The sequence below is a fragment of the Electrophorus electricus genome, chromosome 17 (genome assembly GCF_013358815.1).
Source record: "Electrophorus electricus isolate fEleEle1 chromosome 17, fEleEle1.pri, whole genome shotgun sequence".
Classification (NCBI taxonomy): Eukaryota; Metazoa; Chordata; class Actinopteri; order Gymnotiformes; family Gymnotidae; genus Electrophorus; species Electrophorus electricus.
This window is the reverse complement of record NC_049551.1, coordinates 10,164,682-10,174,842: the sequence shown is the minus strand read 5'-3', so window position 1 is coordinate 10,174,842 and position 10,161 is coordinate 10,164,682. Positions and strand designations below refer to the sequence as shown.

Genomic DNA, 10,161 nt, shown 5'->3' with positions numbered 1-10,161 from the left:
CTAAAGGTAACATGGAAGGCTTTTCCGGTGTGTACCGTAAACATGCTGCACGCGGTCCAGCTGTGACACTCGAGCTGTGCTCCCAGCTAATGCGGGGAAAGGCTAGGGGAGGCCTGTGCGTCTGCTCATGTGTGTGTGTGTTTGTGTGTGTGTGTGTGTGTGTGTGTGTGTGTGTGTGTGTGTGTGTGTGTGTGTGTGTGTATGTTTGTGATGCGTTTTGAAGATCTTCCAGAAGGACGGCTCAGTGGTGAGTTTGGACACATCGAACGAGGACGACTGTAACTGGATGATGCTGGTCAGACCCGCCACAGACCACAAACACCAGAACCTGACTGCCTACCAGCAGGATGACGACCTCTACTTCAACACCTCCCAGGTGCGCCTGCTGCAGTTCACTATGGTTATTGCAGTGTTTTACATGTGTTACAACACTGTCAGTCTACAGGTGCATTTACTGAGATAATAAATGCATTCTTGTGTTTGTGCGTGTTTGTATTCATTCTAGTATTAACTTATTAACATGAGGTCCAGATGGAGCCACTACAAAAGGAATATTCGGATGTTTTGAAGTCCATACAAAGATTTGTATTTATTCCAAATAAAATGTGGTTTTGACTTGGCAAAACATTTTCTTTTAGCTGTTAAACCATTTGCGTTTAGCTGTTTGCATGACATTAATGTACAGTAATAGATTCAGTGCAAAACCCCCATGAGGACAGTTACGCTTGTTTGTGCCTATAAGTTTCACGCCAAATAATTGAATCCGTGTCCTCAGTAAGCAGCAGTGGGTGTCCTCTGTATGCGTCAGTATCACCAGTCCTCTGCTGGCAGTAACGGTATGTGTACTGTTCTGCAGGATGTGTTGCCGGGGTCAGAGCTGAGAGTCTGGTATGGAGCCTTCTATGCTAAAAAGATGGAGAAGCCTGTACTGAAGCCCCTTGTGCTTCCCCCACAAGCAGGTGATCCTACTGAGTACTCCTCTCCAGAGCACTACTGTCTGAACTGTCCCACATCTAAAGCAGCGATGTTTCTGGGGTTCACTGCTCACTGTCCTGCTGTGCCTCACTCAGGGTTGCGGTCAGGGCTGTGCGTCACTCAGGGTTGCGGTCAGGGCTGTGCCTCACTCAGGGTTGCGGTCAGGGCTGTGCCTCACTCAGGGTTGCGGTCAGGGCTGTGCCTCACTCAGGGTTGCGGTCAGGGCTGTGCCTCACTCAGGGTTGCGGTCAGGGCTGTGCCTCACTCAGGGTTGCGGTCAGGGCTGTGGTCAGGGCTGTGCCTCACTCTGGGTTGTGGTCAGGGCTGTGCCTCACTCAGGGTTGTGGTCAGGGCTGTGCCTCACTCAGGGTTGTGGTCAGGGCTGTGCCTCACTCAGGGTTGCGGTCAGGGCTGTGCGTCACTCAGGGTTGCGGTCAGGGCTGTGCGTCACTCAGGGTTGCGGTCAGGGCTGTGCCTCACTCAGGGTTGCGGTCAGGGCTGTGCCTCACTCAGGGTTGCGGTCAAGGCTGTGCCTCACTCAGGGTTGCGGTCAAGGCTGTGCCTCACTCAGGGTTGCGGTCAGGGCTGTGCGTCACTCAGGGTTGCGGTCAAGGCTGTGCCTCACTCAGGGTTGCGGTCAGGGCTGTGCCTCACTCAGGGTTGCGGTCAGGGCTGTGCCTCACTCAGGGTTGTGGTCAGGGCTGTGCCTCACTGAGGGATGCGGTCAGGGCTGCTCGGCTCTAGGTTTGGATTTTGCTCACATTCACATATTTTCTTGTGCTGGTCTGCCATAATTCTTGTGTACTGTGTATATTTGGTGTATAAAGTGATTTCTGGTTTTCAGGGATAGTGTCCATCAGTCCTAGGCTCCGTCAGGAGAAGGCTGGAGCTACAGCGCCCCCCGTGGCCAAAGTGAATGACGGAGGTTGGTTTGAGAGTGAAATGAATCACTAGCTACATGTTTTTCCCATTACCCAGCTGAGAAGTGATAAATGAGACATAATAAAAAATATCTCCAGATAGACTGTATTGTTTGACCAGTTCACCCTTTCAATCCCAGGCCAACTTTTCAGTCCCCAGCCGCCAGCAGCCTTAGGTGCCACGGTCTCACCTGTCCAGCAGGTGGCAGCAGTGGTATCACTGGGTAGCGGTCCTGATTCCAGCACCACACCCATCCCAGCCGAGTCCAAACGAAGACCAAACAGACAACGCAGGGCAAGAGGCCTGAGATCTGGAGCCACTGGAACCGCTGAACTCAGCAAAGGTGTAGAGCCATAGAAAGGACTTGGATACTTTTTTAAAATGGGGGGATATGCGTTACCACTCCTTTATTTAGACCATAATAGACCATTCAGTGCTGTGAACATGTAGCTACACACTTCTGATAGTCCAAGGTACCTTTTTACAGCTAAAATCAGCAGGTTTCAAAGTCACCATATTTATAGTGGTTTGATTTATGTAGGTTAAATAGCTTTGTTCACCTGGTCTTCCTATGCTGTACATCCTAACAAGGCTGTGCGTGTGTCTGCGTGCGTGCGTCTGCGTGTTTGTGCGCGCATGCTGTTTCTCCCTCACTGTGCCTAACACGATGTATATGAGCAGATGCCCCTGTGGGCGTGGCTAGTGAGCAGTCCCTCGCTGCCCTGCGCCCAGACCTGCCACTGCCTGTGCTGGACATGCAGGACCTCATGGGTGATGGAGACGGTCTGGCAGTGAAACTCCCCAGAGTGGCACGCTGCCTCCTCTCCTCCGCAAAGTAAGAACAAAAACGTACTTGCAGAAGATCGTTCCTTATTTTACACTTGATTTCAGTTTACGTTTCACTTCTCCCTATGTTTGTTTAGGGTTTGCGCGAATGTTGTTTATCCCCTGATACAGAGCAGCGAGTGGCGTAAGGGAGGAAGCGGTGTTGTTTACCTTCAATGTATCTGTAGGTCAGGCATAAGGAAGCGTTTCCTGAGGCAACCAGGCGACCATAAGCGGGTGTACCAGTGCAGCCTCTGCAACAAGGTGTTTCAGAACAGCAGCAACCTCAACCGGCACATCCGTTCCCACGGTAACCCCCACCCCCCCAGTCTAAGCCCAGAGCACTCCATGTTGGCGATACTGCAGTGTTGTGTGGACTGGCCCTGAGCCCATATGCACCTCCGCTGTCTCACATGCACATTTCTCAGGTGGCTTCTTCCCTGTGGTAGGTGACAAGCTGTTTAAATGTGACGAGTGTGACAAGATGTTCAGCCGGAAGGAGAGTCTGAAGCAGCATATATCGTACAAGCACAGCAAAAATGAGGTCTGCAAACTTTCACACCATGTGTGCATGTGAGAGATGGAGAGATATGGAGCCTCTAGTGTCCAGTAGTGCATATCTTAGGTACTTTAGTGTCCAGTAGTGCCTATCCTGATGGTGTACTCTTTTATTGTTTGTCAAGTTGTTAAATGTTCTTACAGTGAAGAATAATTACTTGTGAAAAAGTACTTTTTGCTAGTCTGTAAGATTGAATCCATACATTTACTGTTAAGATGAGGGTATCACTAGAGCCAGTACAACACCTTTCGATTGTAATCTAAAATCTTACAATGCCTGTGTGCGTGTGCTTGTGCGTGCATGTACGTGTGTGTGTGTGCGTGCGTGCATGTGTGTGTGCGTGTTTTTTTATAGCCTGATGTAGAGTACAGGTACAAGTGCAGTACTTGTGAGAAGTCCTTTCGAGTTGAGAATGCCTTGAAATTTCACAACTGTCGCACAGGTAGTGCTCCACCTTAAGATTTCATGTTTTTCTAATACTGATATTTTACGTTTGTCGTGCCAGTACGGTTCCAGGCTGCACACCCTTCTGTCTCTCTCTGACAGATGATAAGACGTTCCAGTGTGAGATCTGCTCCCGCTTCTTCTCCACCAACAGCAACCTGTCCAAGCACAAGAAGAAACACGGAGACAAGCTGTACGCCTGCCAGATCTGTAGCAAGATGTTCTATCGCAAAGACGTCATGCAGGACCACCAGAGACGCCACGGCATGGGTGAGACCGTCTTGGCCATCTCACCTGCACCTCTCACCTTTTCTTTCCCTCTCTCTCTCTCTCTCTCTCTCCATTTCTCTCACTCTCTTCCCCTCTCACTGCTGGAGATGGACTTCACAGCCTCAACTGGGGGATAAATAAATATCCACAGAGATGGCTGGAAATTGGACCGAGCTCTGAACTGCTCAGTTCACCACTGGGTGTGGCAGCTCGTCCTATTTTTGCTGAGTGGAAGTCCCAGCTGATCAGCCCTTCCACTCTCTCAAACTCACCAGCTCCCTTTAGCTGGAACTGCAGACAGTGTTGTCTGCGTGAGGAAAATCTCTCTCTCACTGCTGTTCCTCAGGCTCCAAGAACATGAAGCGAGAAGAACACGAAGCCAACGGGGAGGAGGCTAACGGAGAGGAGGCCAACGGGGAGGAGGCCACCAAGTACAGGAAGGAGCCCTCAGCGTGTCCCATCTGCGGCAAGGTGGGCGCCGCCTCCGTATCTGCTGTATTACACATCCAGTGGGGTAGCGAAGCTACCCTCCGCACCTGTAGGGGGCAGTGTGTTTGCATCCTGGCTCTAACAATATAGCATCTGTGATGTGGTAATGCACGTAGCCCTCAAAGTGTCACCCCCTTGTGCATGCGTGCCTGGAACATTCGCCTTTTCTGCATCTGCGGCCAGGTGTTTTCTTGTCGGAGTAACATGAACAAGCACCTGCTCACTCACGGAGATAAGAAGTACACCTGTGAGATCTGTGGACGCAAGTTCTTCCGTGTGGACGTACTGAGAGACCACATTCACGTCCACTTCAAGGTGAGATGGACACTATCGTGCCTGTGCTGTTATACCTGCACTAGTCGTCCAGCCTGCTAGGGGGTGCACTGCCACAGTCCTGCACTGTGTCGTGTGTGTGTGTGCCCATGCTGGAGCCGGTGCTGGTCACCGTGAACTAGCGAGCGTAGTTAGAAAGAATGGACCCGTGTTTCCACTGGTCTCTGGGCCCAGGGCGTATCTGAATGTGGACAGTCCCTAATCCGTAAACAAAAATCAGAATAAATTGTACAAAACACATGACAGGACACACACTACAGCAAACTTTGTTTCTTTCTTTGAGAGTATATCTAATCATTCAGCCATTGTTGTTGTGGTCCTGCTTTTAGTTGTAAATGGCAGAAGAGTGGGTACGTGCCAATGCCAGGGTCCTGCCCGTCAGCCACTTGCAGCATGGGTTCCAGCGTAGAACCATTTTTTCCATGGAAAAGTATGGAAAGTGTAAAAGGTCGGACCTGTTCAAGATTTTGGCACCAGCTTTGGAACAATGCCAGTGGAAAAGTGCTAATAGTGGCCAACGTGTGAATAAGGCCTGATGGTGTTCTTTTATTCTGATGCGTGAGGTCAGGTTTTGCCTGTCATAATTTACATTTATATTTATTGCATTTAGCTGGCGCTTTTATCCAAAGCGACTTACAATTATGACTGAGTAGAACTTGAGTTATTGTGGGTTAAAGGTCTTGCTCAGGGGCCCAACAGAGGCAGTGGCTGGGCTTGAATCCGCAACCTTCCGATTACAAGTTAAGTACCTTAACCTCCAAACACACGCTGTTTGTGCCTTTTGCATTTGTCTGTCTGTCCCGCAGGACATCGCTCTGATGGGTGAGCAGGAGAGAGAGAACTTCATCAGGAAGATTGGCATCTCCATGGAGGACAGCGAGGACAACTCTGACGAGGAAGAGGAGAAGGATGAACCAGAACATCACAAATATAGCTGCAAGAAGTGCCAGGTATGGCTGGTACTCAAAACACGCATTTGTGCGCGTGCGCAGCACCACTCATTACACACACACAAACGCGCAGCGCCACACATTACACACATATATACACACACACGAAGCACCACACATTACACACGCGCACATGCAGCGCCACCCATTACACACACACACACACACACACACCACACACACACTACGCTTGGAAGCAGTGCGAGAATCGTTAAACCTGTCGATGGACGTTTGTTGGCGCGTGTGTGCTTCTCCCCCGTGTGTCAGGTGACATTTGCTAAGGGGCGGGACTACCTGAGACACATCATGGACATGCATAAAGAGCGGGGTTATGGCTGTGTCATCTGCAATCGCCGCTTTGCCCTCAAAGCCACCTACAACGCCCACTTGGTTATCCATCGCGAGCAGCTGCCGGACCCCGCCGTGCAGAGGTACACCACCCCATCCCCCCCGAGCCAGCAGACTTCTCCTTGCTGCGCACTGATCTAGAGAGAATAACAATGGCAGTTCCAGCTTCTGACAGACTTAGTCACCAAAGAAAGCATCTCCCTCCAAACATGCAGGCGACAGCCAGGGAGGACTGCCTTCTTGTAAAGAGGTCTCCTGATTGGTTACAGATGGACCATGTTAAAATTTTGATTCCTTAAACCGCCTGTTTTAATGACACCTGAAACCATGTGAAATGTACATAAATGTATTTTAAACATCGCTTCTGTGACATTTTTAAAGGTACATCCATCCGTGCGAGATGTGCGGCCGCATTTTCAACAGCATTGGCAACCTGGAAAGGCACAAGATCATCCACACAGGTGAGCTCCTGACCTTCTGCTGCACCTGTGCCCGCCTCTGATTGGACGCAGGGTCATTGAGAGGGTATGGACTCTGTGACCCATGAACCAGTTACTGACCCATGTTTGGGAATGATGACACGTTTGGGAATAATGACCCATGTTTGGGCGAGGAAAGAACTCCATTTTGTTTGTATTCCATTTGTATTATATCTATGATCAGTTTGTATTTGTATTTGTGTGTGTGTGTGTGTGTGTGTGTGTGTGTGTGTGTGTGTGTGTGTGTGGTGTGTAGGGGTAAAGAGCCATAGCTGTGATCAGTGCGGTAAATCATTCGCCAGGAAGGACATGCTGAAGGAACACCTGAGAGTCCATGACAACATCCGCGACTTCCTCTGTGCAGAGTGTGGCAAAGGTACCAGTGTGTTCACACCCACACACACCCACGCGCATGCACATTTGTTGTTAATGTGTTGTTTTTCTTCAGGTATGAAGACTAAGCATGCTCTGAGACACCACATGAAGCTCCATAAAGGCATTAAAGAGTATGAGTGTAAAGAGTGCAACCGCAAGTTTGCCCAGAAAGTGAACATGCTGAAACACTACAAGAGGCATACAGGTACTGACACACGCACACCTGCTAGAGTCCCTGAACACACGCACACCTGCTAGAGGCCCTGAACACACGCACAAACACAGGGACTGAAATGTTAAAGGTGGAATTCAGTGACTGGGACAGAAATGTTCAGGCTGATCTATTGTGGTGCTCCTGCAGGTATAAAAGACTTCATGTGTGAGCTGTGTGGGAAAACCTTCAGTGAAAGAAACACCATGGAAACACACAAGCTGATTCACACAGGTGAGCTGCACCACCCTGGCTGGGAGAGTTGTATCCTCCCTCAACCCTTTTCACTGTTGGGGTCAGGTGGGTCCGGTGATTAACCAGCGCGTTTGGCGCTGCTGTGGGTATGTGCAGTGGGGAAGACGTGGAGCTGCTCCGTGTGCGATAAGAAGTACGTGACGGAGTACATGCTGCAGAAACACGTGCAACTGACACACGACAAGGTGGAGGCGCAGAGCTGTCACCTGTGTGGAACTAAAGTCTCCACCCGAGCATCCATGAACCGCCACCTACGCCGCAAACACCCAGAGGTCACACGCACACTGACACGTGCACCCAAACAAACGCATACATGCACACACGCATGTATGTACAGTGACATCACACACGTGTGCACATGTACGCATGCATCCACATACACACATGCAGAGGCAGGTCAGATAGAAACACGCAGACGCACACAAAGGCACATTAGCTCCACACATGCATGCGCATACTACACATACACAATCATACACACAAAGAAATGTCATCTCCAATAGTCTCCCCTTTTGTCTTTTCCTGCATGTAGTTGCAGAAGTATTGATTTTTTTTAATTCTATGGTTTTTCTTAGCTGTTATACAAGGCTATATAAGTATAAAGAGCAACTTTTGCTGCAGTGCTGGTGTGTGTGTGTATGTGGAGGAAAAGAGGTTGGAACCAGTCTTCTCTAAACCCAGGTGGTGACGGTGAGGGTGGAGGAGTTTGAAGATCTTCAAGAACCTGAAACAATTGATGCCTCCTCTATTAGCATAGTACAGGTGTGTATTTTCAGGACTGAGTGAGTGCACGTGGAGATGTATGTGGGTGTGCGTGTGTGTTTGTGTTAAAGGGTGTGTGTGTGTGTGTGTGAGAGGAAGTTTGAGGTGGGAGTATTGGATTGACTGGATGTATATTTCACAGAAGGAGAAAAATAATGAGAAGAGAAGTCTGTTTTTCACAGTGTGTTAAGTATTTGAACTGACCAGAACTCGTGTTCATGTTCATGTATTTGTGTGTGCGTGCGGGTGCACTATTCAGCCGTCTCTGCCGCTGGAGAAGAGTTCTCTATCTGCAGAGAAAAGCCACAGGAACTCCGGCCCTGCCAAGAAGAGGCAGAAACTGCAGCTGCAGGAGGTGGAGCTCTCGGACTCGGACGAATACACAGACTTCGCCAGCAAAACATCTGACTTCACCAATACAGTGGGAGATGAGACCAGCTCCGCTGTCCAGAGTATACAACAGGTCTGTTCTATTCTGTCTTTAAGCAATAGTGGTCACAAATAATGTCACAGAGTTCAGAGTTGGCAAATGTAATCTTGTCTCTAAAGGTTTAGTTACAATTCATCATGCTGTAAGGGGTGTGTAGAGGTGAGGGTTCATGATGAACAATGCTCTCTGCTCCGCCCTCTGCCCAGGTGGTGGTGTTGGCTGATTCCAGTGCCCCTTCTGTTGCCTCGCCGTCGAGCTCGGTGAGTCTCACCAACATCACAGTGACCCCCATCAGCACGCCTGCGTCTGCCCAGTTCACCAGCCTACAGCCGGTAGCTGTGGGTCACCTCACGGCCACCGACCGACCCCTGACCTTGGACAGCTCCATCCTCACCGTGACCTTTGACACTGTGAGCAGCTCGGGCATGCTCCACAACCGTACGGCGGAGCTGCAGGGGGAAGGTGGCGTGGCGGCACCCGTCCCCCAGTCAGTGGCCCACTTCATCAACTTGGCCACCTTCGTCAACCCCATAGCCCACCCGCTGGAGCAACCCACCCTGGCCTGGAGGCCCATCGCTCCTGCCGATGGAGCTCACGTCACAGCCGCCATGGATGGAACCCGGTCTGACGCCCAGGACCCGCAGAGCCAGGCAGCCACGCCCCAGCAGCCACAGCCCCCTCCTGAACAGAGCCATCAAATCCAGTCCCAGGCTTCAGGGCCTACACAGCCAGGCTCCGCAGCGCCACAGATGTTTAGCTACTGAGAACTGCAAACAGCTGTTAACACCCACTCATCAGTCCACAAACAGAGGTGTTCTTATGACTGTAAAAATTGTTGGGTTTTTCCAAGTGTTGAAACAATGATTGAGCAATGAATAATGAGATAATGTTAATATTAAATATCAGTCAGATTAATTCATTTCTATCAATTCAGATGGATAACTGTACAATCAAATCATGAGTTGGTGTCCTAATTTACATTTGAACATTGGCTGTACCTTTTTTAGATTGCCTAATACAAAAAGAAGAAAAGTTTTAAAAGCATGCATTTGAGGCAAACTCAGTGTCCATGTTTGTCATATAATGTCACTGCATTCTGCATTAGTTTCCTTTTTTATGGGAGAACGAGTTGGTTTTGTAAATCTTTCATAGAAAAGATGAAATAGAGATAAATACAGAATATTATTGTGAAGGCTCTTAGAATGACTAACTGGGATGAATCTTTTTAACCAAACTTTTTTTTTTTTATTTTTTTTTTATTTTTTTTTTTTTTATCAAACCAGATCACTTGCAAATAAACTTTATAATCACTGTTGAGGTGTGAATGATTGAAATCTCATTTGATGAAGAATTGTAGCTCACATTTTTAACCAGTGTTTTTCTACACGACAGCACATTTTTCAGATTCAGGAGGAGTTTTTAAGCAATTGCTTGTTAGCGCCAGTAATGCAAGTTGTTCTCAGGTGACGACACCTAAAGAAAGAACTTGACAGGTTTGTATATTAGTCGGTTTATGAGGAATTCATAAAAGTTCT

At 49.0% G+C, this 10,161-nt stretch overlaps 1 protein-coding gene across 1 annotated transcript in view; it reads left to right on the top strand.

Moving 5' to 3' along the window:
* The window catches only part of prdm15 (PR domain containing 15), a 12,403-nt gene extending 2,462 nt beyond the window's left edge, over positions 1–9,941 (top strand). Inside the window, exons 4-25 of the mRNA XM_027008687.2 lie at positions 1–6; positions 224–376; positions 857–959; positions 1,820–1,900; positions 2,036–2,239; positions 2,578–2,731; positions 2,910–3,031; positions 3,171–3,265; positions 3,635–3,722; positions 3,827–3,994; positions 4,341–4,465; positions 4,667–4,798; positions 5,623–5,766; positions 6,034–6,197; positions 6,496–6,575; positions 6,850–6,969; positions 7,042–7,173; positions 7,330–7,413; positions 7,531–7,706; positions 8,116–8,196; positions 8,456–8,659; positions 8,833–9,941. The exon at positions 1–6 is cut by the window's left edge and continues 148 nt beyond it. Coding sequence (XP_026864488.2) covers positions 1–6; positions 224–376; positions 857–959; positions 1,820–1,900; positions 2,036–2,239; positions 2,578–2,731; positions 2,910–3,031; positions 3,171–3,265; positions 3,635–3,722; positions 3,827–3,994; positions 4,341–4,465; positions 4,667–4,798; positions 5,623–5,766; positions 6,034–6,197; positions 6,496–6,575; positions 6,850–6,969; positions 7,042–7,173; positions 7,330–7,413; positions 7,531–7,706; positions 8,116–8,196; positions 8,456–8,659; positions 8,833–9,390 — 3,174 coding nt within the window. The 3' untranslated portion in view covers positions 9,391–9,941. The remainder of the gene's footprint in view (positions 7–223; positions 377–856; positions 960–1,819; positions 1,901–2,035; positions 2,240–2,577; positions 2,732–2,909; positions 3,032–3,170; positions 3,266–3,634; positions 3,723–3,826; positions 3,995–4,340; positions 4,466–4,666; positions 4,799–5,622; positions 5,767–6,033; positions 6,198–6,495; positions 6,576–6,849; positions 6,970–7,041; positions 7,174–7,329; positions 7,414–7,530; positions 7,707–8,115; positions 8,197–8,455; positions 8,660–8,832) is intronic.
* Positions 9,942–10,161: the final 220 nt, after the last annotated feature.